This window comes from Salmo salar, chromosome 20 (assembly GCF_965601325.2).
Source record: "Salmo salar chromosome 20, fSalSal1, whole genome shotgun sequence".
Taxonomy (NCBI): Eukaryota; Metazoa; Chordata; class Actinopteri; order Salmoniformes; family Salmonidae; genus Salmo; species Salmo salar.
This window is the reverse complement of record NC_138310.1, coordinates 18,068,695-18,096,433: the sequence shown is the minus strand read 5'-3', so window position 1 is coordinate 18,096,433 and position 27,739 is coordinate 18,068,695. Positions and strand designations below refer to the sequence as shown.

General features: G+C 42.7%; 2 protein-coding genes across 3 annotated transcripts; both read right to left on the bottom strand.

Annotated features, from left to right (window-relative positions):
• Positions 1-2,593: 2,593 nt before the first annotated feature.
• On the bottom strand, positions 2,594-19,515 carry LOC106579996 (FK506-binding protein 15). 2 transcript variants are annotated; one of them, XM_014160522.3, is made up of 28 exons: positions 19,284-19,515; positions 16,673-16,776; positions 16,494-16,572; positions 16,304-16,373; positions 16,101-16,175; positions 15,901-15,999; positions 15,650-15,799; positions 15,458-15,526; positions 15,170-15,313; positions 14,911-15,062; positions 14,772-14,820; positions 12,655-12,771; positions 12,490-12,565; positions 12,217-12,320; positions 11,858-12,058; positions 11,677-11,775; positions 11,495-11,589; positions 11,078-11,180; positions 10,144-10,315; positions 9,889-10,025; positions 9,480-9,635; positions 7,692-7,844; positions 7,372-7,464; positions 7,156-7,284; positions 6,570-6,677; positions 5,854-6,452; positions 5,579-5,678; positions 2,594-5,285 (listed from the first exon to the last, which is right to left on the bottom strand). In XM_014160522.3, the coding sequence occupies exons 1-28, from the start codon at positions 19,313-19,315 to the stop codon at positions 5,205-5,207; spliced, it is 3,546 nt and encodes a 1,181-aa protein (XP_014015997.3). In that variant the 5' UTR covers positions 19,316-19,515; the 3' UTR covers positions 2,594-5,204. The 2 variants fall into 2 exon arrangements, with proteins under 2 accessions (XP_014015997.3, XP_014015996.3); XM_014160521.3 differs by having other exon boundaries at positions 19,288-19,515.
• Positions 19,516-20,952: 1,437 nt separating this feature from the next.
• On the bottom strand, positions 20,953-24,684 carry LOC106580010 (fibroblast growth factor 17). The gene is made up of 5 exons (XM_014160544.3): positions 23,939-24,684; positions 23,816-23,852; positions 23,284-23,461; positions 22,521-22,627; positions 20,953-21,541 (listed from the first exon to the last, which is right to left on the bottom strand). Exons 1-5 carry the CDS (start codon positions 23,968-23,970, stop codon positions 21,251-21,253), a joined length of 645 nt encoding a protein of 214 aa, XP_014016019.1. The 5' UTR covers positions 23,971-24,684; the 3' UTR covers positions 20,953-21,250.
• Between the last annotated feature and the right edge of the window lie 3,055 nt (positions 24,685-27,739).

Below are 27,739 nucleotides of genomic sequence, written 5' to 3'. Positions count from 1 at the left end.
CCCCTCCCCGACAGAGCTAAGGGGGGGGGGGGGGGGGGCGTACAGCCGGTCAGCCACCAGGGAAGACTCGTGGAGGCCTGGTGACAGACGGCGTATACATCGAGGCGACAGCGCCATCTACTGGACGTGCCAGGTCTCGACGGGCTCTCCGGCCAGGATTAATTGGGGCTGATTGGGAGTTGGTGAGTAATCAAGGTCTGATTGATCACCAGCTGTACAAGTCCCATAAAGCTGCCAGAAGGGCAGCACACAGAAAAGAGACTGGGGGAAGAAAGGACTCCTGTGTAGTTGGGGACATTTCCAGAGGTAACAGGAGTGAGTTCAGTTTTTGATCCCCACAGGACACAGCAAGACCCGGAGCCCAGAAGACAGTATCCCGGAGAGGGTCTCATGGGGGAGACCTATTCTTTTCTTTGGAACTATTATTTTAATAAACACCTTTGAAACTGAGCTAATCCTGCTCTGTCCGTGTCTGATCTGTGTAAACATTTTGACCCAACCCCCTGGTCTGCCACATGATATACTGACCACATCTGTCAAAGCTGTGTCCTGAAGAAAAATCATGGAATTGTAAGGTGCGATGGTGCTTAGAGGACATGTGAAATGAGTTTCAAATTCAAGGATGAACTTTGATTGGTTCATGCTGAGTGTGTTGGCTAGATTTGAGAGGTGAAGAGTCAGACACTTACTTGGTTGCAAAGGGTTTTGACAGCTGAGGTTGGAGCTGCTACAGAACCTGAAGGAACTGTTTGACACCAATGAGAGATGGCACTTGGACTTTGAGGCCAGTGGACCACCACCATGGCCCCGCCACATCCCATCCCATCCACAGTCCAGGCAGTGCCAAACAGCAGGACCTGCAATACACACATTTTCCTCAACAACGTTCTTTGAAATATTTATCTCTATTGGTATCACACCAACATGTATATATACACGTTTGTTACAAATGAGCTCTTCTTTGATCAACTTAATCCATTCATTGTCAGATCTACAAATCTGTAAGCCTCCTGGCCTGCATGCATATGTAGCCTAGAGCTCCAGTGTTACCTATGGACAGAGGGTGGTGATTGAGCATGGCCTTAGGGATGGGGTAGAAGCCAAAGCCATCCCACAGCTGGCAAACAGTTATGGCTTTTCTCTGTCACAGTTGGGCGGAAGGTTGTGCTTTCTCCACAGATCGTCCGAGAAGCCCGACCTATCCCAGTCAATGCCATCCCCTCCAGTCTAGAGTAAGCGCTATGAAGACAGAAGAAAATGGAAATAATTTTGGGGAAACAAACTTATATTATTCTCAAACAAAACATGGGTTGCCAGAATTACCTTATTCAAGTGCGACACTACAAATGTTTATTTTCATTGACTAAACTAAATCCTATGAAATAGCAGTTCCTCTCCTCATTACACACACCAACAGGACATTACGATAGACAAGTGTTGTCTACAAGAAGCATACATCCCAGACAGTATATTTTGAAAACATTCAGTTAAGTTGACATTCTTTAATTCATTTGTTTATGAACAGCTGTTAAAAAAAAAATATTAAAAAAAAATAAAAAAAAAGTCTTACATTCTTCCTAAAGCACGGATAATCAAGGAAGTACGTGACCACTGACCACTCTCTACATGAGATGTTGGAAAACAGAAAATAAACAGTTATAAAACTAGGCAGAAAAGCTCACTGTAATAAGAGCTATCAGGGCCCGCATCTTCAGAACCAATGCCCAGTCTCACTCTCCCGTGACTCTCCCTCATTGCTAGACATGTGGAGCCAAATCAGGGTTTTTCCCATCTCTCAACAAGCCTGATGAATAAGGACTGAGAGGCTGCAGCAAGTTTCACGCCTGTTAGTTACATGTACTCTACGCATTCCATTTCACTCAAAGAGCACTGGAGACACCCCTTTTAATGACCAGTCAGATCATAGGTCAGCCATACTTCGAGTTACAAAAGAATGCCATGGGGCAGTACTATGACAGTATGAGTGACCTTGCTGTCCAGTTTGTATGTTGAGCGATCCTGCTGGGTGTGTCGCCTCAGCACCCTCTCCCTAACACTGTGGAACACCAGAGGCTTGTTCCTGAGGAGGAAAACACTGGGGACCCTGGGTGCTGAGGGGGGGGGGGGGGGGCGTGTTTGAGCCTGGGATAGCCTCCAATGACAGGAGCTCCTGGGCCTGGGGCCTACCAGCATCCTCCTCCTCCCTCTGGGGGTCAGTGTCAGGCTTGGTCAGGACAAGGTCAATTGGGTGGACAGCTTGCTGTGCCACTAGGGAGCCCAACCCATGCTCACTTCTCAGCTGTGACGTCAACGGTGTCAGCTGGAACGGCACCCTCTTCCACACATTCTTGGACTTCTTTCTGTTCTATAAAACACACAATATAGATGAGTAAATGTAACTGGCAAACGATATAGGCATTTTCATTGACACTAATGTAATAAAGATAAATAACCTGCCACATACAATTTATGAAAGCAGTGAAAATATGGTACTCACCACTTGAGGTTTTTGAGGGCGGAAGGCAAATGAGCTCCTTGACAGCTACATGGGGAGACTTAGGCATGTGTTCAAAAAGGCAATTTGACAACAAAATCTGCATATCTGCCAAGTTTAATGCCTAAAAAGGTTGTGGTAAGCAAACAATACAATGTTCTAAAGTCTAGGGCTATAATATAAAAAAGATACAAAGTGACTGATATGACGAAAATTAAAGATAAAATCCACATCAAATACAATAAATCATGTGACCTATTTTAGGCGTGGCACTGAAGGATGTGTTGGGGATTGGGTATCCACATCAATAGGGAGCCAGAGCCCCATGATGCACTGGAGCAGCTGGCCAAATGATTGATCTGGGCTGTGCCGAGCTGAGCTGCAATAACATCCACAGACATTACACAGCATCAGCTCTACTACAATCAACATTACCCACCATGGAAAAGAATAGTCTACAAAAAAAAAATACTACTTTGGTATTCAACAAAGGGTGTAAGACAAAGTGAACAAGCCTTGCGTCTGACATTAGGCTTACCATCTGCTAGTGTAACTGTGACCAACCTTTACTCCCTTGTGTTGCTTGTCACTAGGACTATAGTCAACAGAGTTGAACCCTGGAAAGTGGAGATCTGCACTGCAAAGAAGAATGAGAGTTCTAATTGCTGCAGTGTAGACCCTTAATCGAATCTATTGTTTAAACTTTTAAACATATTCAACTAAAATGTATGACTCATCATTTTGGGGGGTGTTTTCTGTTGCAGTATACTGGATGGCCAATGGCAATATACTTACTATATTGAATTGTATTAGGCTATAAATCTGTTCTCTCTCACCTCTCCAACCTTGTGTTGTGCTCCCTCTGGTGGGCTTGTGACTGGCTGGAGGAAAGAGTTAGAGAGGCATCTGTGGCAAAATTCTCATCTTGTAGAGCAACCATCACTTTAGGGGTCTTTCGGCCTTCATTCCTCTATGATAAATTAACCACACTAAGGGTTAGAAACCTTTCCACTGATAACAGAAAGAACAGCACTCTCAATCAACTTTGACATAATGGCCCATATATGAACCTGCTCAATGCATTTTGTGGCACTGCTGTGTGTGTGTGTGTGTGTGTGTGTGTCTTTGAGAGCGAGGGATAGGGAGAAATTGAATACATGACTGACTACCCTCTACAGGGGAACTTCTGTATCTGATGTTCTGGACTTTATATGGTGTGGGATGCATTTGGCAATGTGCTGCTCCAACTCCCAGCAGCAAGGATGAGGACACATGGCCCAGAAACAGTGGGCCTCATCCAGACCCTCACTGGCAAGGCTGCCCATGGACTACACTTGAGAGAATGAGTGAGTGCAATCATTTAGTCCTGTACATGTGCTACACACTAGCTATTTCCAGTGTCCATGCTAGCATAACACATTAGCATTCCCAACATTGGTTCAATCTAAGTAGTGTGCTATTATGTAAATCAGAAGAGAGCTGATTACTTTTTTGGCGAATCCCAATTCTCATTCATTGGAAGGAAACAACTTCAAAACATGCAGAGAAGCTTACAGTAGCTATCTAGGCCAGCCACTTCTACAGTAACTCTGCGGATATATATATTTTTTTTAGCAAAAACCATCCCAGTGCAACGCATACGTAGCTCATGGGAGGGCAAGCCAGACAAGTAAATGGAATAGGCTAAGAAAAATCAATGTAGCAGCTAGCTAAACAACTTTGTTTTTTGAAAGAACGCTAGCTACCCAAGAGCTACCTTTCAGAACTTGTGTTACCAAGCAACAGCGAGAGACTAGTTCTTCTCCACCTGCTGGTCAAAGTTGTTTTTACACCAACCCCCATCCTGTCTCGGAGGATGCCCTGGACAGCTCTCCATACTCATGACACTCATTTTGGGCATATTTCTTGATTATATGGTGTTATGTAAATGGCTATCAACACCAAATTCTGATCCAGTTTTTTTGTCAATGTGTTTTTAAATGTTTTAATTGCAAGTATCAGTATTCAATTTAGCAAGTTGTTGGTTTGATTCTGGATGTCGTCACCAAAATGATCCAGAAATCGCACTAGTGCAATATCTTAACGAAATACAAGAAAAGGTCAAGTTGGAAAGGAAACAGATGTCCACGTATTCTATGCATTTTATGAATGAATATCGGTTAGCAAAAATTTGTAAAAGTTAGAAGTTCTTGAAGAAGCAAGCTCTCTTATCATTAGCACATAATACATGACCGCCTTGAAACCCTTGAAAACAAACATACAATCATACATGACAGGGGGAAAAAAAATCGAAATAATCAGCTAGAGAACAAAATTATGTTAATTTAAGGCCTAATGAAGTCAACAAATTACAGGACTAAACAGATAGAGATCATTGATTTTGATTGACTGGGGGGGGGGGGGGGGGTTGTTCTGGTGGAAACCACCTTTAATCCATTCTTAATTGAGTAAAGGTGGTTTCCAGGCAGCAACAGTCAGGTCCAACCAAAAGATCTCAACACAGCACAGGTCTCTAACCACAGTGTTCAGAGCAGTCAGACAGGACGTCCTTCTCACTCACTTGAGTTGCCTTATCTGAGACAGAGACTGAGTTCACCACATGTCTCTTCCATGTAGCCCCTTTTAGGACAGTGGAAATGATATCTCTAGAGGGCCAGTCCCTCCATCTGGACTTTAGGACTCATAAGACTTTCATCACTTCAGCTGTTGCTCATCCCAGCCAGTCAAGATCATCATCTTCATCCTCTTCGTCGCCAAACAGAGGGGCTGGGGGAGGTTGCCCCTTCAAGCTCTGAGAAAACATGGGAAAAGTATATAAAATGTGAGTTGTGTTCAGTAATTCTCTGCTGACCACAAAACACTGTTCAGAAATGAAGTAATTCAGAACAAGTTCCTGTCATAGACTTTCAACAGTAAAGAATGGCACTGAATTCGATCCCGAAACCATCTTTGTGTTACCTGATGTACTATTCACAGAGTAAGCCACGAAACAGATAAACATAGGCTTCAATGACAAACAAGGGGAACAGAAGCAGTGTGTAGACATCTGAGAGAACTGGTGTGGCCCTACAGATCCTTTCTCACCAGCTCATCATCATCCTCCTCAGTGGGTGGGGGTTTGGTTGGGGCTGTGCTCAGGAAAAATGTCTCCTTCCCATTTTCCTCTCCTACTCCCTCAGTCAGACTGAGAGAATAGTAAAACACACGAGTGAGAATGGACGGGGGGGGGGGAGAAATAGATAGATGCAGGAATTCATGCATATTAGCAAGGGACAACAGGCTTATTATGAACATAGATAAGGCTCAGTAAAATTAAACTTGGTTGAGTGTTAGTTCACTGGTCTCTCTATATGACTCACCTTGTTACTTTCCCAGGACTATCATAAAGAGGGCTTGGTGGAGGTGGAAGCTGTGTTTGAGGACCTGTGGCTTTGGAGCTAGTTCTTTTCAGTTCACCCAGGGGACCCTCAATAGTCACACTCACTTTCTTCACCTCCGGGCTACTTACATCACCTTCGGACTGAGTTTTCTGTCCTATCTCAGAGGGCAGACTCTCCTCAGGGTTTATGCAAGTGGGTTCAGAAGGCTCGGTGGTGATCTCTCCCTGTGGTTGGGGAGATGGTGGTCGTGGCTGGGTTGAGAGTGGTTTGTGCTCTGGATCTGTGTCGATGTCTGCCTCTGGCTCCACCCGAGTTGGTTTCTTCGTCTCTGGTACTGCCTCAAGGCGAGCCCTCTCCTGCACATCTCTGGGGTCTCCCTCCCTCTGCACAGAGGACTCACTAAGCTGCTCAGGATCTGTCCTCTGCTCCTCCTCTTCTTCTTCCTTCCCATTCACATGAGCATCCTGTGCTGGTCTCTCCTCTCTACGCCTCACGTCACTGTCCTCCACCTCTTCTTCTTCTTCCCTCAGATGTGATGAACTTCTCTCAGTACCGTTGAGCAGTTGCAAGGTAACACTCTGTAAAGGGACAAAGACCAACATTAATTCACCCACATCCTTTTCCGTCCATCTTCATTGTGAATAACACGTTATTGAGATAACAGTTTTGGTCATTGTCCTGAAGAGATACTGTACCTTTATGGTGTTGACGATTACTCCGAGCACAGTGCTGCCTGTGTAAGTCTCATGTAGGTCAAACTCCCCCCTCAGAGAGTGAAACACTCCATTCATTACACGCTTCACCTGCCAGGAAAACATGGCCAGGGTCAAAACATGAAATACAGTTTGATTTATTTATTTTTGTGTCGTACACCAATTAGTGCGCAGCCCGTATGGCCATATAAAACACTTTCTTTAAGTATGTGTGAACAAAACACACATATATTTTTTAATGCATAACAAAGTACAGCTTTCGTCTTGTCACATTATACACTTCTTCTCCCGAAGGCTATGAAAATAAAATTGGGCCATGTCAAACTCCCTTTCTGAAAAAGAATACTAGCCTGTGTTCATCATGTAGCCAGAAAACTTCAAGGTGAGCATTTATTAAAATGTATTTTAGACCTTTAAGTTCAGACTGACATATGGTTCAGGACTTTAGTTCTATTTTATAAAAATGTATGTTCTAAGTTTTGGTTTAAACCAAATATCTACTGCCCATTTTTCCAGGTAAGAAAGACACAGCTGTCTGAAAGAAAACATGGCTCTGTGTCCCTCTCACCTCCCCTGCAGTGTCCTGTCCTGCACTGTCCGCTTCGCCCCCTTGCTCTGCCAGCCTCCTTTCCAGCTCAGCCACTCGCCCCTCCAGCTTCTGTCTCACAGCTGACCACTGCTCCTCCAGGCCTGAATACTGAGAGAGCGAGAGAAAGAGGGCTTCATAACATTATGGCGAGAGTTAGCTGCTAATGCGATTACTAACACATAACCAGATCAATACCTTTTCTTGTAGGACCTGCTGCTCCTCGTCCTGTCCCTGCTGCTGTAACAAGCACTGCTCCTCTGAGTCCCTGGACTGCTTCAGAGCTGAGAACTGTTAGAATGGAAGAGCCAGTTAGGGTTCCGCACCACTACTCCCACAGATTAAGCTGCAGAATAAGTCATTTCACAGCCTTGTACTTATGTTGTTCCATTGTTGTAGAACAACAGTAACAAATCCCCCTTAGCCACACATAAATCGATGTATGAACTCAGGCGTCCAAAGTGGCGTCGTGAGAGAGACAGTTTTGTGTACGGTATAATATGGGTTAGGCTGTTGACCTTTTCCTGTAGCTGGGTCAGTCTCTGCTCCAGTGTGTCTCTTTGCTCTGCCAGTTCGGCCATCTCACGCCCCTGCTGCTCCTTGGCCGAGGCCAACGCCTGCTCACACTTCCCCTTCCACTCCTCCTCCAGCTCTGCTTGCAGTTGGGCTAGCTGGAACACACCACAAAAATACAGGACACGCAGTCAGGCACACACACAAAATTACTCTTCATAGACAAAAAACATATCCAAAAGGAGATTTAGCTGTGTAAATATTTGTGTTATTATTTATCACTCCCTCCCGATAGAAGATACATATACACCAGTGTTTACGGTAGGATTTATTTCAGCAGCGGTGGTGAAGTTAGTTGGGGGGGTGGGGGTGTTGTGATGGGGCTGAAAATAAAATAAGAAATCCCAGTTATAAAGCTAATTTCCTGCAATGCTACACATTTTGCCATGGGGCTGAGAGAAAATGTGTAGTTTTAAAATAATTGACCAGTGCAAATCTCTTTTAAAAAGTTAATATTCTGTTAGCTCAAACACCAAAACAATGCGGGTAGGAAAATTATTTCGCTCCTATTCTAAGTAATTACAGGTCATATTTCATAGGAATCTGGAAACACTGAACAATTACTTTAAAGCTAATTTCCTGCAATTCTACAGTTTGCCATGGTTTGTGCCGTGTTCTTACACTATCTTAGTGACTCAAACATTATAATGAAATCAATAAGGGCCCCATGCCATGACATTTTTGAAATTTTAGATTCTCCCTGTGTAAGAACATTTCCATCCAACCATTTCCTGTGGATGAATTACCTGAGGCATGAAAAAAAGTCATGACCGGGCTGATTGTAACATGAAACGCCGGTACAATTTTAGAAATGCTGACAATTTGTTGGTTCTACATGGCTGTAAAATGTATTATGCTAGAAATGGCGGTGGAAACGCCTTTATGCGCAAATATTGATATAATAACCATCAAATCAAAGTAAACTTGGGAGTCACATGATATGGTTTATGGTCCTCCCACTACGACCCAGAAAAGCCTGCAGTTTACTAGGCTACAGATGAAATAAGTTCTGATGAACTTCACAGGGTGGTGAACGTGCACGGTGATGAGCTTGATGCTCCTTTCCAATAAATATTGAGGGTCTTATTCTGGTGACATGATGATCGATGCTTAGCTTCCATTTGACAAATACAATTAATATTGCTCATATCCATAATAATCTCATAATGTAGGTAGCCTATGGTGAGCTGTTGGTTAGGCTAGAGTTTACGTGCCAAGACCAGAGTGGACCAGTTATATAACGCAACAGATTTTGTGACAAAATCCATCAGTAAAGTTGAAAATGTGATGGAAACCCATTAACTTCTATTTTTAATTCGGTGCATGGGAATTTAACGTCATCACACACAGCCTTTTATCCGCAAAAAAAAGTAATTTTGATGGAAACATCTCTAGTGGGAAAATGCAGATTTTAGAATAGTCGCATGAAAATCTGTCGCAAATTGGATAGAAACCTAGTTAAGGTCTAGTTTTTACTCTGGTGGCTGTTAGTTCTCAAAGATGATCTTATTAAAAAATATATAGGTCCATTATCTTTTCTACATACTTTATATCTGGTTTTAGTTGTTTAACTTTAAACTGAAAATGTTTTACCATCACCCAAAAAGAATAAATAATTAAATATATATATATATATATATATATATATATATCATATTTTTGGGAGTGGCGGCCATGATTTAATAGTGGAGCCCGCCGCTGCTGATTAATTTAGGGGAAACACTGTACAGTACCTGTTCTGAGGCTGCCTGGCCAGTGCTGGTCCTGGCCTTGCGGAGCTGTGTCCTCAGAATTTCCATGTCCTGCTGGCTGCTTCTCCTCAGCTCCTCCATCTCCTCATCACACCGCTGCCTCTCTGCCTGCCACTTCCTCTTCCTGTCCGACACCATCTGAGAAGAAAAAGGATGATGATACCCTTAGACACTGATCTAACGTCAGTTTTAGGTCCTTCTCCAATTCTAATGGTTAAGGTTTAGGAGTGAAGAGAGCTGAACTGAGATCTGTACGCTGATCCTAGATCTCTGCCTCTGGGCAATTTGTACCATGGATGTCTGAGAGGAAGCCCACGCACACCGACGTAAGCATTGGTGCCCAAATCTGAAAGATAAACCAACAAGAACATTTACTGTGTGCCATACTCACTCGTTCCATACTTTCTTTGTCAGCCTTCAGGTCCTGCAGCTCCTCCTCCATGTTGTTCACCCGGAGATCCATCCCTTTGCGTTTCTGCTTCTCTGTGCGGTACTGAGCCTGGCCTCTCTCTGCCGTCTCCTTCAGCTCTACACACACACAAACCCCTTTAGTGACACTTCCTCCGTCCTACACCAAGATGAACACACCCTCAAAACCCTCTCAGTGACACCTCTCTAAATAAAACACATTGTGTAACAGTAGTACCTTCCAGTTGGGTCTCTAAGGAGGAGATGCGCGTGCAGTGTGTGTCGCTGTCCTGCAGGGCAGAGGTCAGTTTGTTCTGCAGCTCTGCAGCCCTCTGCTGGTGAGACGTGGCCTCCTGCTGCAGCTGGGACACCCGCGCTGTGCACGTGGCCAGCTCCTCTGTCAGACGTACCTGAGGGACAGAGACAAGCACTGTTAGTTACCAGTGTTGTCTGGCTACACAATACACAGCCCAGAAACAGGCTGGTGTCCCAATAACCTCAGATTTGCTTATTTTCCTCATCTTCTTTCCTTTATGATCACTAATCTGACTGGAAGCAAAGCAACATGGTGGGAACTGTCCGTGTCTAGCCCTTTTTCCAGTGGTCATGAACGAAAGGCGACGAGGAAAGGAGGCCATCTCACATTTTTGGGACACGGCCATAGACAGGGAGTTGACAGTGGTGGTGATTGGCTGGACATGAGTGAGAGACAGAATTAACATGGACTCGAACAGCATGACCCTGTGGGAAGAAGATGACTGATAATGAGGAAAGGGTTGAAGAAAAATGAAATGAAAGAAAAGCTAGCGAAAAGGGGGATGGGGAAGATGACAAGTGGAGGGAGGTAGAGAGTGAGCAAACAGGCTCACCTGGCCCAAGCCCAGGTCCTGAGGCAGAGCATGCTGGAAAGAGAGAACGGTCACTACTAAAGGTCCTGAGACTAACACCGCAGGAAAAAGAGCCAGGAGCAGTGGCTGGAGGTGAGATTCTGTTAGTCCCAAGACACACCAAAGTTCACGTAAACGCCACTGAAATCCCCACAGCCATGTTAGATGTCATGAGAAGAATTCCTAGAGCCATCGCTATGGGACTAAATAATTACACCTCATACTGCCACTGGCTGGGGGAGTATAAGTGAACGTTTGTTGATCCTTGCAGGGCGGGTGATTTACCTTATCCTGCTCGGCCTGCAGCGCCCGGGCCTGGTTGTGTTCACTTGAGGACTTTAGGGAGTCATTCCTCTGCTCCATCTGCAGGTTACTCTGCTCCATGTACCTGGACGACAACAACAGGGAAATTCAGCTTGAATGGAAACATGGCTGTGCCTGAAATGGCTCCCCAACTGCTGATTCTGCTCTGGCCAAATGTAGTGCAGTATAGGAATAGGATGCCACTTCAGATATGCCCAATATCCGTCTCCTACAGCAGGTCAACGTCCGTCTCCTACAGCAGGTCAATGTCCGTCTCCTACAGCAGGTCAATGTCCGTCTCCTACAGCAGGTCAATGTCCGTCTCCTACAGCAGGTCAATGTCCGTCTCCTACAGCAGGTCAATGTCCGTCTCCTACAGCAGGTCAATGTCCGTCTTACCTCTGGTTCTGGTTGATGAGCTCCCCGATCTTGCGGTTCTGCTCCTCTATACGTGAGCTCTTCTCGTACACGTCCTTCTTTAAAGATTCATTTTCCTATAAAGACAGTTACACATTTAATGATCAATAAATATATATTTAAAGAAATTGAAAGCTTAAAATCCCCCCACCCCCAGACTATACCTGAATGATTCTTTGGATGTTGTGCATAATCATGGCAGTTTCCATAGTGACACTAGGCACAGCCAATGAGTGGCCTCCTTGCCTCTGAAGGTCATCAACCTGTCAAAACATGAGGATCGATGAGAAGTGAAAAAGTGATGTCTGATAAAACCATAGAAATACCCTTCATATTACTGCTGACCTTTGAAGCCAACTGGTCCACTTTATCTGCCACTTTGCCAACTGCAAATCGGATCTCAGTGTTATGCTGCCGAGCTTCAGCCATAAGGAAGGAAGTGACCTCGCCAGTGCCTCCCATGTATGGTACTGCCTGGCTGGGGTACATCTGGCCCATTGGTTGAAGTTGAGAGGGAGACATAGAGGACTGTGGGTAGGCGTAAGGCTGTGAAAGAACATAACGGACTGATTTAAATGACACAACAGAGAATGAAGAGAGCTTCATTAGAAAGGGAGGTTAGCCTTAAAGTCAATACAAAATAGCATGGAAATTAGTTACATTTTTGACAGTTGAACGATGAAGCCGACATGGGTCATTCTCACCTGAAAGGCATGGGCGGAACCTGACATCACAGGCTGCGGAGCAGCAGTTGTCATAGCAACAGGCATCAAGGCAGAGGGCGATGCCCCGTGAGGGTGAGAAAGCACTTGAGAAAAAAATTCATATGTACAAACTGAGAAATGTCATCCAAAGGCAACCTCCAGGGCATCAACAAACAGACACCCTGAAAAAGGAAGTTTTACAGCAATACAAGACAGTGGTCTTAAAAAAAACATGGGAGTGATGACTCCAGCAGAGGTTGTGGGAGAGCTCACCTTGCACTGGAGCTTGGGGGGCAGTGGAGCTGTGTACAGGAGAGGGAGCAGGAGGACGCTCCTTCACTCTGGGGTCCTGGAGGAAGACAGAGATTCTCTCTCGAATACTTATCTCAGCTAATATACTGTAGGTACAGCTATATGAAAATAAACCCTTCATCTCACCTCCATTTCTGAGTCACTGGAGTCTGGCTGGGAGGAGGGCCCTGCCATGAAGGGCAACATGGGCTGGCCCATCTTGGCCATGCGAGAGATCAGCTTGGCTTTGGTGGCATCTGGATTCTGGAGCAATGGGAAGATGAAGGAATAGGTTATACTTCATCAGGTCAGCTGTGCCTAGGGCTGTTGCTGTGAACAGTATTACCGCCACACCAGCAGTCATGAGTCAAGACCGCAGTAAAATTCCACGTGACCGTTGAGTCACAGTCAGGGCTCTATTGTCCCTCCATCAGGTCACTAATGGTCTGGTACTGAGGGTTCTATTGTCCCACCATCAGGTCCTAATGGTCAGGTACTCAGGGCTCGATTGTCCCACCATCAGGTCCTAATGGCCTGGTACTCAGGGCTCTATTGTTCCTCTAACCACTCTGACGTCAATGCAAATACAATCAAAAATCACATCAAACACTCATCAAAACAGTATTGTGATTTTAAAACTCACCTCACTGTGATTGATCAATTTGAAGAAAAAAGTTCAACAGCAGGTTGAAACAGTAAAACATGTTTGTTGTGGATATTGTTTCAAAGTCTAACAATGAAATGGACAGCACTTTCTAAGGTGATGATTAATTCAAAACACCCATATGCATATTACAGTTTATGCATACGAGTCCAAGCCCCCCCCAAGAAACTGAATTAAAATAATGATTTTGCTGTAATATAATACAATACATAGACTACCACATATTACGCATGGCAGAAAACATCAAACAAAACTAATTTAAATGTCTTTGATACATACTGTAATTGGTAGCCTATATTCCAAAATTAAACAAATTCAAGTAATCGTTTTTGGAGTGTGAACTGTATCATTATGCATACTGGATGGACTGGTTACCTTATGCTACTCTCCAAAATGTCTATCTGTGATTCTGGGAGAGAATGTATGGCCCTAGGCGATGCTGTTGGTTCACTGATTGTGCAGGGTGGCTTACAGTTCAAATACAAATGCACTCATTGTAGGTTATTTGAATAGCTTAGTAATAGGATAATTAATTGAGGGAACCCTTTAGGTATAACTAAACCTAGGAGATATAAATAAAATACTAATCTCTATATACATACAAACACAGTACCAGTCAAAAGTATTTTTACTATTTTCTACATTGTAGAATAATAGTGAAGACATCAAAACTATGAAATAACACATGGAATCATGAAGTAACCAAAAAATAAAAAGTGTTAAATAATTAAAATATATTTTATATTTGAGATTCTTCAAAGTAGCCACCCTTTGCCTTGATGACTGCTTTGCACACTCTTAGCATTCCCTCAACCAGCTTCATGAGGTAGTCACCTGGAATGCATTTCAATTAACAGCTGTGCCTTGTCAGAAGTTCATTTGTGGAATTTCTTTCCTTCTTAATGCGTTTGATCCAAGCAGTTGTGTTGTGACAAGGTAGGGGTGGTATACAGAAGAGGGCCCTATTTGGTAAAAGACCAAGTCCATATTATGTCAAGAACAGTTTAAATAAGCAAAGAGAAACCACAGTCCATCATTACTTTAAGACATGAAGGTCAGTCAATCCGGAAAGTGCAGTCGCAAAAACCATCAAGAGCTATGATGAAACTGGCTCTCATGAGGACCGCCACAGGAAAGGAAGACCCAGAGTTACCTCTGCTGCAGAGGATAAGTTCATTAGAGTTACCAGCCTCAGAAATTGCAGCCAAAATAAATGCTTCACAGAGTTCAAGTAACAGACACATCTCAACATGAGCTGTTCTGAGGAGACTGCGTGAATCAGACCTTCATGGTAAAATTGCGGCAAAGAAACCACTACTGAAGGACACCAATAAGAAGAGACTTGCTTGGGCCAAGAAACACAAGCAATGGACATTAGACAGGTGGAAATCTGTCCTTTGGTCTGATGAGTCCAAATTTGAGATTCAACTGGAGATGCTAAACGTGTTTATGTTCATTAACAGTCAATAACCGTGAGACCGGCAGTCTTTTGCATGACAATAACCATCTGACAAAATATTATGATCGCCACAGCCCTAGCTGTGCCTGTTTTATATAAAAGTCTAATGTGACTCAGATGAGAAAGAGAGAAAGCACTCACTGTCAACTGTTCACTGATGGAATTCGACTTTGCCCAAAGTGGTGGTTCCCTGAAAAAGAGATGGCGAAAACAATGGAAAGAGGAACAAAGACAAGAAAGAGCTGGTTGTGAGTGTGTTCAGATAAACCCATGCTTTTACCCTGGTCTCCCGGGGCTTGTAGCACGGGGCAGAGTTGGCCCTGCCGGGAGGTCCAGACCCGGGTTCTCCACACTGGGGGCAGGTGAAGAGGCAGCAGAGTCCCGAGACCCAGCACTGGCACGGTCAGACCCACTGTCTTTCGCCAACTTCACCTGGGGACACAACAGAAGGACATGATGAGACAAAGACACTCATTAAATATTACATTTTGGCTTAGAGTTACAGGAGAGTCCCATTTGCGAGATGCTGGAGGTCCTACCCGTCGTAGCTCTGCCTCAAAGATGAGTGTGCTGTCTGCTGGGATGCGGTTGGCCACTCCCTGGGAGCCATAGCCCAGACTGGGGGGGATCACCATGAGACGCCGGCCTGACTTCCTCATACCCACCATGCCCTCCTCCCAGCCCTAGCAATCAGAGAGGACAGAGGAAGCTGTGCATTCCCCATGCAAGTCTGGTATGGAATGCCCCTACTATTCTTCTTTAGAACAGAGGTGGTAGCTGTGCCTATACGACCCACATTATTCACCCATTGTACATCAATGAATCACCTTAATCACTTTTCCAGCGCCAAGTTTCAGTCGTAGCAGCTTGTCTTTGTTCAGGTTGGAGTCAAACACCTGAAACAAAAGTTGAACATTACAAGAACACTGCTGTACCACTAGCTCCCAGGGCAAAGAGGACACACAGCAATGTGCGAAGCACTAATCTCAAATGGCACAACACACACAGCCATATCTTACCTGACCGACGGCATGGTTCTGCAGGAGCCAGCCTGTGTATGTCACCTCCAGGGAGTCTCCATTCTCAACTCCCTGCCCCTCCCCTAGTGTCAGGTCCTGCACCACCACCATATCTAAGGAGGGGGCGCTGTTCACTTTTGCCAAACACACCTAAATTAAAGAAACAGCCAATTTAAATCACTTTTATACCACTGTTAAAAGAAATTCTGCACAAAGCAATTAAACATGACCTAAGCTTAGCTGTCCATCACCTCTTTACAAAAGTCTACAGCAGCTTTCTCTGTGTCAAACATCAGGGACCAGTTCTGGCGTTGGTCATCATAAAAAGTGCAGTAGTTGTTGGGCTGAACCTGCAGGAGACAACGGGAGAGAGTGAGATTCTTTTGGAGAAGCTTACTGGCTCTCTTTTCACTTGCTCAGCTTCCTCTGACAACAACAACAAAAAACTCACCGTAAAGATGAAGCCAACATGAATCTTGGCCGCAGTCACTTGTTTCTGCTGACTGATGTAAAGCAAGAGTTTGTACTACGAGAAAACAGACAGGGAACTTTTAGATCAATGGCAGCAAACTTGCATGACGACAAGCATTTTCAAAGCGATAGAATTCTCATGAAAATGGACAGTTTCCAATAAAAGCACAACTCTGGTCTCACCTCTTTTGTTGTTTGGTTACCCAGGACTGCAGCTCCCAGCTTTCCTTGTTTCTGATAATGTCCGTTAAGACTAAAAAGAAAGATGCACCGTCAGTTATGGATTAAGTCAAAACCAATGAATGGGTCTAATGATGTCACAGGATCCACGGGGTGGTATTTCTAGTCATTTGTACAGTTTAAAGATACTCACTATTTGAAAGCATGGATAGCTGTAGCCAATAGTACTGCAGGAGCACCGGGAGGGACAGCAGGTTTCTGGGCAGGAGGACCTGGAAATGAAAACATGTGGTAAACACTTCTCAGGTTCACCTGAGCATATTAATCAAACTTTGGTCACATTTCCTTGCATCGGTTAAGCTATGTTTTTACCTGGATTTGAGGTCTTCCTGGGCTGTTTAGGGGCTGTATATTGAAAAGATTCATTCCCCTGACTTGCTGCTTGGTCCAGTCCAAAAAGTGATGCCAGCTTTGCGCTGAAATAACACAGAGGAAGTGATATTTAGGTTATTTCTGTAAGCCTATTACCTGCGATCGGCCTATTGGTGTAATGAGATAGGAGGTAGGCCTAGTAGGCCTCCCTCCTAAGTTCACAAATATTTTATCAAAGATATCAATAGACCATGGTATGTTCCATAAAGACAAAAACATCTCATTGAATGAAAAGCTAAAAGTCTTGTGTTATTTTCAGCAGCTGTCCTGTTTCATGGTTAATCATTTCCTGGCTCACTGTTCCTGATTTCACCAAACACAACAAAAAAAAAAGTTAGTGAAAAAAGTTTATGTATATTGAGCAGAGAGAACAAAAGTCCCATGCCCAGTTGACACAGCTACCACACACTGTATATCAAGACCCATGCCCAAACAATAGAGAAAAGCTGCTCTTATGAGCCCTTTCGTCTGACAGACTGAGGATATCTGAATCCCAATACAACTGCCTCCAACAAGTCAGCATTCTGTAGTTAACATGAACAAGTCATTGCGGTGTTAGGTCAAGTAGCCAACTTCCACATTTAACAGGTCGTTGAATGCAAGATGACGAAAACACAATACCATTAGTGTAGGTCATTTTATCACAGCAGCTCTTACTACGACGACACACTAGAATAGCCTATATCATCATGTATTGCAAAATCTCTAACAATATCACGTTGCCATAAATGAAGGGTAAATAGAATGATCACAAGAACATTTTCCCAGTGGCTACTAGAACCAGGCAATCACAAATTAAAATAATAAAAACGCCCCATAAACTTCCTCAACTGCTACAGACAGTCCACCAGTGGCAAATTAGTCTTATGCTGTCATCAAGATAAAACATCAGGTTTTCCTTTAACTCTTCCCACCAGAGCAGGACAATACTGACCCTTGGATCTCCCTCCACAGGTAGTCATTATTACTAAGAGCAGAAGACATGGTGGACACCTTGAAGCCTGTCTGTTGCTTACGACTGGTGGTGAAGAGTAGGCTCTTTAGCCTACATGTGTAAGGCAGGCATGGGCCACCAAACACACTGCGTTTCAGTGTTCCCACCCTCAGTGATGCCCTCCACTCCTTTCCTCAATGTCTTGCTCCCCAATGCAGTCACACATCCATGGCAGATTTGACACCAATATCACTGGAAGAGCTGTGGAGCTCCGGCTCAGTCTGCAGTCCAGAGTGTGCTGAGCTGAAGGAGCAGGCAGCCCTCGCCCTACTGGCCCTAACTAGCAGCATGTGAGAGGAATTAGGAGCCACAATGCTCGCCTCCCCCCCTCCTTCTGGCCCAGACAAGCTTCATTCCACCAAATCATATTAGCTGAGGGAACTATTGCCCTACTAGCCAGGAAATGTTAGAGAGCAAAACACATAGGCCGTAGTTGGCAGTTAGTCTGCATTGTACAAGTGATTTATAGTTATCTATTTCAGAGCAGACATTACATTTACATTTTAGTCATTTAGCAGATGCTCTTATCCAGAGCGAGTTACAGTAGTGAACGCATACATTTCATTTCATACATTCCGATTAATCCAGCAACTAAAAACTGGACTCGCAGGGGGGGGGGGGGGGGGGGGGAAATCACAAACGACCCAAAGCATAGGATCTAGCAACTGAATGAGTTGCATGAGGCACCTCCTACTGTACCTTCAAATCCCGTGCAGTACTGTGTCTCTGGGTAAGAGGTGGAGGACAAAGACTGTCTCACAAGGCTCTGACTGAGGATGCGCGAGGAGTCAGGTCACCCTTCCCATCGATTATTATTTTGCAAGGCATAGATGCGGTAGAGGGTCAATCGAACTGGACCAAAACAATGGAATTGACATGAAAACACATGGGGGAAAGATCCTGAGACTCCTCATTGCCCCCCCATTAAAATGAACCTACATCAAGGCCATTGTTTGTGTATTTCACACTAATTTGAGGTGAAAATCTGAGCATAACGCTTGCCTGGATGTCAATCCAAACATGTTCATGTCATGGTTACCAATCAACTGCATTAAAGTTAACGAATTTGACAACCACCACCGATTAATGAAGGCTAGTTATGAAGCTTATATGAACCAGAGGTAGCATTTAGCAGTCACTGAAAAGAGACAACTTCTACATGTTATGCAGCGAAAACGGCCAAATATATCAAAATCGGACTTAAGTAACAACATTATGGGCCTCTTACAATACTTCAATCATGACGAAACCACGGGGGAAACAGAGGTTTGACTTAGATTGTTGACAACATGTAATCTGGATTTCGTCTCCAATGTTTATTGAAAACAAAAATATATTTGCACAATGACCACTTGTTGTCTCTCAAATACATCATTATAGTTGTTGGTTCGTTAGCTAGAGAATATTTGGCCATATTAACATTGACAGGAAATCAGTCAAAACAAGACATGGTATCAATGACAATGAAACAAAGCTGAAACGAGAAACGATTCCCCCACATGGCAATTTCTTGTCATTCTTGCTAGAAATCTGTCCAGAAAAAGAAAGGAAACTTACTCACCCTCCAGTAGGTGACAGAAAATCTCCATCCTCGTCGTCAGGGGCAAACATTATGAATGGATTTGTAGCAGTTCTGTTTTTCTCAGATAGTATGATGTGTCTTGGGGTGAGAACTATAATACTTATTGAGAAATAACGCTATGACTGCCACCGCTCACTGAACTTGGATCTCTTCCTGTTCAGATCAGCTGACATACCACCTGATCCATGGTGCTGTAAATCTTTCTGCTCCGGGGTAAATTGAGGCACTCTTTAAATTCCATTTCCGGTTGACACACAGCGGTAGCTTTTCCTTTAGGTCTGACTGCAGGTCCAGGGTCAGTTTATCCAAAATTGCTTTATTTGGGCTTGTGCAGAGAGGAAGCGGCGAGGCGGTAATTGACTCCATTAAAGCGGTAATTGAAAACGGTAATTGCCCCATTGGGCTGATCTAGAGTTATTATATACCGGAAGCTCTGGCTTATCCTACCAAAAGCACCTGAATCAATCAAAAATGACTTTAGATAAGCCCAATGGGACAATTACCGTTGCAGTATACAATGATAACCACTAGAGTGAACTGTTACTCCAATTTAAACATCCCAGTATTTGCAGGTTACCCCCCAAAAGAACAAAACTGACATTATAGACCACTTATTACGAGGGACACTGTAATTAGGATACTTATTCCATTGAGCTACATTTGCATGTGTCAACAGGCTATTTTATTTGAGAACTATTACAAAAGGATGGGGATCAAATGTATTCTGTCCCTATAATAGCATTAGCAGGGTATATCAATATGGTCCGAGTTTAATCAGATGCTCTTATCTGACTTTTGGCGATGATTGAAATAAAAGACAGATGTGGGGGGAGGATGGATCAGCACCTCTCCAGTGGGGCCGTTCAGATAGTGGCTTTCATTAGGCCTACATTGACAAATGGTTTTCCTAAAAAAGAATCTGTCATCAGGTTGAAAATTGATCTCATTTATATTACATAAACATGACCACATGTCTTGCTATTAAGGATAATTAATTTTAATACCCATGTATTACTTCCTTGCCAACTTTATTACAAGCGATAATCTCACAATATTACTGGCCTATTCCTTGATAAAGGGGTTAGTGCAATATAATTTTGGGTCTGCCAAAACAGTACCGTAAATCCATGTGATTGATCATTTGGAATAATTTGATGTTTTATTTGTTTTTGCATAACAAGTTCATCCTACACAGAACATGAATGGTGTTATGAGTTCGATTGGTGTTGTTGCTCTTTTGAAATATTTTCAAAGAAGCATTTACGTAATTGTACAAAATGGTAGGGTTAGGCAACATCATTAATATCATGGAATTGAGTAAGTATAAGTACATGTCTCACTTTGATAGTAAGCAATGAATTCATATCCATGACCAAAAGTAAAGTAGCTAGGCTACATATCAGTAAATAAATTGAAGATTTGAGCCTGAGAAATGAATATTGTCTTTGCATAGCCGTTTGTTAGAATGATATGCCACTTGGCTATTGATTTTTATACTGGATAAAAATAGATGCACCTGTTGTGCACACTGATCAGCGAAACAAGAACATTACTAGTTCCTGTACATTTCTGAAGAGGTTTTGTTAACTCAGAAATCAATTTCAGCACACGTACTAAGAAAGTAGTCATTTGAGAGACATGATCTAATGGTAAGATGTTGCATTTGTCACGCTTAAGTTTTGTGCAAACCAAGTTGAACATGTTTATTAATGTACCTATTTCCTCTCTGTCGCGTCACCACTCCAAAAGGTAAATAAAACACATACACACAGTCATATTAAATATATACATCAATCTCATTTACTCTCTTACATTATTTACATGGGATCATTTTACAACAACAATAATCCTTTAGACTTTTGAGCATTTTAAGTATCCTCACGTATTAAAAATATAAAGTTCCATATTTTTACTCAATAATATGAGTCCAATTTGTGTTGTACTAGGCAGCAGCCTGTGATTTCCTGTTCCGTTTCGCGCGACGGGTGGGGGGAAAACTGATGAACTCAAAGTGTTTGATTCTATCCATGTTGGGGAAAGGTAGTGGGCCCTTGTGTAGCCTCTTGATGAAATGGACCTCTCTCTGGTTCTCCCTCGTCTTTGAGGCTTTGATGGGTCTCCCTTTCCTGGTGAAAGCCACATACCAGCCCTCATACTTGGCATTCTGGAAGGCAGTGTAATTGTTCTCCAGAACAATCTCTGTGAAGATACAATCCCTGCTTCTTCCATTAAGCTGTTGAGAGGATGAGAGAGAGGAAAGACATCAGGTCAGAGTGCCACTACTAGAAGGCATATAGATCAAAACAACAACATCTGGATAGGTTAATTAAAGTATGTCCCTCTGAACTACATTGCTATCTATTGATTTTCAAGCTCCAAACAAAATGGAATACTTCAATGTTCTCCTGAAACACCGGAACAGACTAGTTTACAGTTATGACGTTTACTTGAGTTGTATCACCATCAAACAAATGCAAACAATGTGTACAAGACAAGCTCACATCCATTGTATCTACATTTTCAGACGGTTTCATAACAACTACAATGAAGATATCATATCAGTAGAGCCTCCTCCATTTCTAAACAATAAACTATGAACAGTGAATGTTATATACATATCTAAACCACAATAACTATATTGTTGGATTTGTCCAAAGGACAGTTACTGCCAGAAAACTACAGCCTTCATCTGTACTTATTTATTCACTAGATGAAACCAGAACCTAGTCTTTCAACACCCCAAAAAGATGGAGCGATGAAACCCTTTACTTCTCATGGCAAGCAGACAACACTGAATACATATTTTCCATTTCCATGCAGGAAGTGGAGGGTTGACTTCCGACCAACCACCAAAGGGAATGAGGAGAGTTTATCCCATGCCTTGCAACTGTAGATCTGCTACAGTTGGAAATACACGTTGGTTGTCTCCCCATCACCGACCCTATCCAGGCTAATGAATAACATTACAAACAAGTGTCATTATAACACACTGTGAGCCAAATATGTCTGCCATATGACAGGGAGAAACACTGGTTAGTAAATACATCCCTTTTATTGCAGTTTCACTATTTCAAACTATTTTTCTATTTGTTGAAAGAAAACTTCACTTAAAGAATTTACAATCACAGTTACATAACAATGACCATATAACTATGAAACAAGCAAGCTGGAATTTGTTCAACTTTGAAAGTGATGTGGATTTGACATTATACCTTTCCAACTAGTTTCCCCTTCCCGTTCATACAGAGGTAACGTCCACTCTCTGCACCTTTGATCCGAACCCGACTGCCAAAGGTGTCCGTTTCTACAAAGAGACGTGCTACCACACACATATCCATATGAAAATACAACAATGGTGTGATAAATCCAGTATGTCAATTAACAATATTTTGTACACTCCTTATATCATATTACAATTCTTATATAGAAGTGGAATGAAAATACAAAACCTTACGAAGCTAGCAATAAGCTGACCTAATTGGCCTATAAACAACTGGCATGTATTGAAGAGAGATGATCTTAACAGCCTATGATGTGAGATATTATGGGTTTTGGGTTGAGACATTAACAAGCCATTGCTATGATTAATTAAGTGTTGTTATGCATGTTTGAAGACAAAAGTAATCAGGGTGGAATACACAAATACCAATTGCATTTGTTCTATTGGTCCATTGATTTACTCCCTCTGGTTAATTAGGGCTAACAACAGGAATGTGTATTGGACCTGGACAAAAGACTTGGCCTGATTCGCCAGACGAGATTTAGATATCCCGTAGGTAGGCTAAATTACCATACAGCTCTATACAGAGGGTGGAGGCAGAATTGGGTGGGCAAGTAAGCCTAGGCTACAGACCTCTTAGACAGACAGCACATTGCAAATGCAGTCCTCGTCAAAAACTATTAATAAGCCTTGCATGCATGCGTCCGACTGGTTGAAAACAGTGTCATGGTCCTCATGAGAAGTGAACAATTTACCGTAATTGTTGCCGTCCTCAGCAGTAGCAGTGACCCTCTTGCCCTGTATCTGGACGTGCTTCCCGCTGGTCCGGCTGTATAGTTGGTAAACCCTGACCTGTCGCCGGCTAAACTGGTCCGTCACTGCGCCCTGCTCCCTCACATACTGGTTAAAATTAGGAGACGGGTGATTCTCCCCCTTTTTATGTAAAGGGAAAAAATAATCACTTATAGGATTTTCTTCTAACCTCTAATTGAAATGTTTTCTAAAACAAGAGACCACTGCTTGACTCCAGAGCTTCACTGAATAACATAATCCCAAAAATACAAAATCTGGGTTTGTAAATTATTTGGTAAAAAAAAAAACGTTATCAACTCTGGTAGGACAACATATGGCGTTGTATTAGGCCTATAATAAATGTATTCAGAGGCAAGAGGCCCACTTAAAAATAACAAGCAAATCAAGACATTTCAAATTTTACATTTATCATCAAATGCTTATTAATAATAATTTGTCTAAACTATCTGCACGGGACTTTGAAAGAGGGTTTACCTGAGCATGGCACCACAGCACGAAGAAATGAAAAGATCTGCGAAATGAAATCACAATAAATAAAACATCACCAACAATAACATGTTTTTCGATAAGGATGTTTCAAAAGGTAAATATTCTTACATGTAAATACAGCGCTGATTTATTCCATACATTCTCTTGTTATGTAATCCAATTGCAAATGTATTTCTTCACGGAGAGCAAGAGACCAACGGATCCAAAGTAATCCAACAGAGTCCCCTGGTTTCGGATATCCGCTTGACCTGTCCACTCTGTGTCCCTTGTTTGTTTAGGAGTTTTATTCCATTCACACACCAACTTTCAGATGTGAAACACCTTCTTCAACGTGTTTAGGAGAAACACATCATGGTACGCATATGAGGAAAATGGTAGGCCTATCTATACTCCAATTACAGCAGGTGTGTTGAAGTGTGAAGGTCTTCCTGAGAGTATCCAAAAAGTAAGCAACCAAAAGAGTCACCGAGATCCATCATACAAGTCCAGTGGAAAAACTATTAGGCCCTAACTATTGCCATTTGGATGTTTTTTCAAGAGAAAATATTGTTCCCCATACGTAGCGCAATGTAGCCTCAAGTAATTCCAGGTTTAAAAAGCCCTCTTACTCATAGCGCGTCTTGGCCTCTTGCTGCGCAGTGGTTAAATGTTGAAAGGCTGGTCCCTCCCATAAACTGGTTGTCGGAGGTTTTGGATTGTGGGTGGGCAGGGCACTGTGGCCTGTAAAGAAATAATAAAAAGGGGGCAAAAAGTTTTAATAGCACACGGGTAGGCCTACAGATGATAATGTAATTCACTTTGGGTATTAAGCACAATATTACGCAATCACGGCAAATTAACCAACATACCTTATGCATATCAGCATGTACTTTATCTGTTTTTATTTTTTTATTTTATGGAAATACACAACATTAAAAAAAATACATCCTGTTTTTCATCTCTTGCGCTCGATCGCTCTCTCTCTCTCGCTCTCTTTCTCTCTCTCACCTCTCTTTCACGACGGATGTAAATGTGAGTTATCTACTACGTTATAATGCATTTAGATCCTAATTAATCGCTGTATTTAAAAGTGAGTAGCTTAATCTCACTAGAAGGGGTGGGGCAATGAGGTGTAAAATCCATTGCTTTCTCCATTCTCTCTCGTCGAGAGGTTTACGGCTAAAACAAATCATGTTAGCAATAGTCTAGTAGCCTAATCAACATCACTAACTGATGACTGACTGATGTGACCAGGATGCTTATTTCCCGCTTGTTAAACTGGCATTAATTGAATGATGGTCTATTTTTTGTCCAAGTTTACACCAGTGTCAAAGTCGTTTTGAGATTATGGACATGTCTCTGAGAGATTGTGATAGTTGCATAATTTATTGTTTCACTGTTTTTCACACTGTGCATTCATATCCTGTATTCTTCACATAGCTCATTATAATACTGTACATTGCATTTTTGTTACAGTGTTTATACACGCCATAACTCTCTATAATATACAGTGCATTCGGAAACTATTCAGACCCCTTGACTTTTCCCCCCAAAAATTTACATTACAGCCTTATTCTAAAATGGATGACATAGTTTTTCCTAATCAATCTACATTTACATTTACATTTAAGTCATTTAGCAGATTTAAATCTACACACAATACCCCATAATTACAAAGCAAGAACAGATTTTTAGACATTTTTGAAAATGTATTAAAAATAACAAACTGAAATATTACATTTACATAAGTATTCAGACCCTTTACTCAATACTTTGTTGAAGCACCTTTGGCAGCGATTACCGCCTCGAGTCTTCTTGGATATGACGCTACAAGCTTGGCACACCTGAATTTGGGGAGTTTCTCTCATTCTTCTCTGCAGATCTTTTCAAGCTCTGTCAGGTTGGATGGGGAGTGTCGCTGCGCAGCTAATAACAGGTCTCTCCAGAGATGTTCCATCAGGTTCAAGTCCGGGCTCTGGCTGGGCCACTCAAGGACATTCAGAGACTCCTGTATTGTCTTGGCTATGTGCTTAGGGTTGTTGTCCTGTTGGAAGTTGAACCTTTGCCCCAGTCTGAAGTCCTGAGCGCTCTGGAACAGGTGTTCATCAAGGATCTCTCTGTACTTTGCTCCGTTCATCTTTCTCTCTATCCTGACTTGTCTCCCAGTCCCTGCCACTGAAAAACATCCCCACAGCATGATGCTGCCACCACCATGCTTCACCGTAGGGATGGTGCCAGGTTTCCTCCAGACGTGACGCTTGGCATTCAGGCCAAAGAGTTCAATCTTGGTTTCATCAGACCAGAGAATCTTGTTTCTCATGGTCTGAAAATCTTTAGGTGGCTTTTAGCAAAAGGGCTGTCATGTGCCTTTTACTGAGGAGTGACTTCCGTATGGCCACTCTAACATAAAGCCCTGATTGGTGGAGTGCTGCAAAGATTGTTGTCCTTCTGGAAGGTTCTCCCATCTCCATAGAGGAAGTCTGGAGCTCTGTCAGAGTGACCATCGGGTTCTTAGTCACCTCCCTGACCAAGGCCCTTCTCCCCTGTTTGGCCGGGCGGCCAGCTCTAGGGAGAGTCTTGGTGATTTCAAACTTCTTCTATTTAAGAATGATGGAGGCCACTGTGTTCTATGGGGACCTTCAATGCTGCAGAAATGTTTTGGTACCTTTCCCAAGATCCCCAGACCTTATATAGACAGGTTTGTGCCTTTCGAAATCATGTCCAATCAATTGAATTTACCACAGGTGGACTCCAATCAAGTTGTAGAAACATCTCAAGGGTGATCAATGGAAACAGGATGCACCTGAGCTCAATTTCGAGTCACATAGCAAAGGGTCTGAATACTTATGTAAATAAGGTATTTCTGTTTCTTATTAATAATACACTTGTTAAAAAATGCATCTCTGACAATTTATTCTGCCCAATGGGTGGCAGACTTTGTAGCAATGTTAATGTCACTTCTTAAAATCTGTCAGTCAGTCCATCCATCAAGTGGTGTTGCAAAGCTGTAGTCTCTGGCATAATTTGACAACAACCAATGTTTATTTTTTAGGCAGGCAGGCAAGCAAGGTAACATTCATAATTTGAGATGAAGGAAACATGCTTAAAACACATTTGTATGTATACATATAGATGCACATACAGCAATACAGAAATAAACCACAATTTCTTACGCAGCAGTAATAGACACCACATCACCTGGAAAACCTATTTGCTTCTTCAAAGAATGTTTGCCAGGCATCTGTTGATATTTGATCCTGTCTTCAGCGTAGTCTGCTTGGACAATTAAAATATACTATTTTTAAAGCATATCAAACCAGTAAACACCACTTCAAGCTTACCCACTTAGCCAGATCACTCCACCCCAACAATTGACCTTTCACACATAAAATGAGCATTTATGGTTGCTTCCATAATGTATTATTCATACCTAATTACCTATAGTCTTTCCTATTTTTATACTCTAGTACAGTGTGTGGAGTGATGTACTCTATAGTTGTTCCAACGGGGGAATAATTTGATGAATATGACCGTAGTTCAAAAGGGGTGTTACATACTGCTATACGTAGAAACATGGCAACGTGGGATGTTTAGCTCTGTGACTAGACTCCAATTATAGGAGCTAACTAGAAGAAATGTTTTTTTTTGGGGGGGGGGGGGGGGGGACTGAGGGGAGAGAGAGCTTTTGCAGTAGCTAGCCTCATCACTGTGGAATTCATCTCCAGCAGGCTGCCTTGCTTGGGTGTCAGATTTTTTGGAGGGGGAGTGGGATGTACATAGAAAAAAATGATGTGGCCTCATGAAATACAAAGTGATGGTGAGATCTGAGGCCTTGCAACCTGATCTAATTTATTCGTGTCTCCGGCTCTGGCTTTACTGGCGCTAAGGCTGTGATGGAAATAACCGGACATTCAATGAAAAGCAGGCACC

Coding starts and splice junctions, on each gene's coding strand:
- LOC106579996 (XM_014160521.3), bottom strand. CDS start 19,337: ATGTTTGCCCCTGACGACGAGGATGGAGATTTTCTGTCACCTACTGGA. Junction 16,777..19,287: donor TTTCTGTCACCTACTGGAGG/GTGAGTAAGTTT, acceptor GTGTTATTTCAG/CGCAAAGCTGGCATCACTTT. Junction 16,176..16,303: donor GTAACCAAACAACAAAAGAG/GTGAGACCAGAG, acceptor GTTTTCTCGTAG/TACAAACTCTTGCTTTACAT.
- LOC106580010 (XM_014160544.3), bottom strand. CDS start 23,970: ATGTATGGAATAAATCAGCGCTGTATTTACAT. Junction 23,462..23,815: donor TGCTGTGGTGCCATGCTCAG/GTAAACCCTCTT, acceptor TTACATAAAAAG/GGGGAGAATCACCCGTCTCC. Junction 21,542..22,520: donor AGGGGAAACTAGTTGGAAAG/GTATAATGTCAA, acceptor TCCTCTCAACAG/CTTAATGGAAGAAGCAGGGA.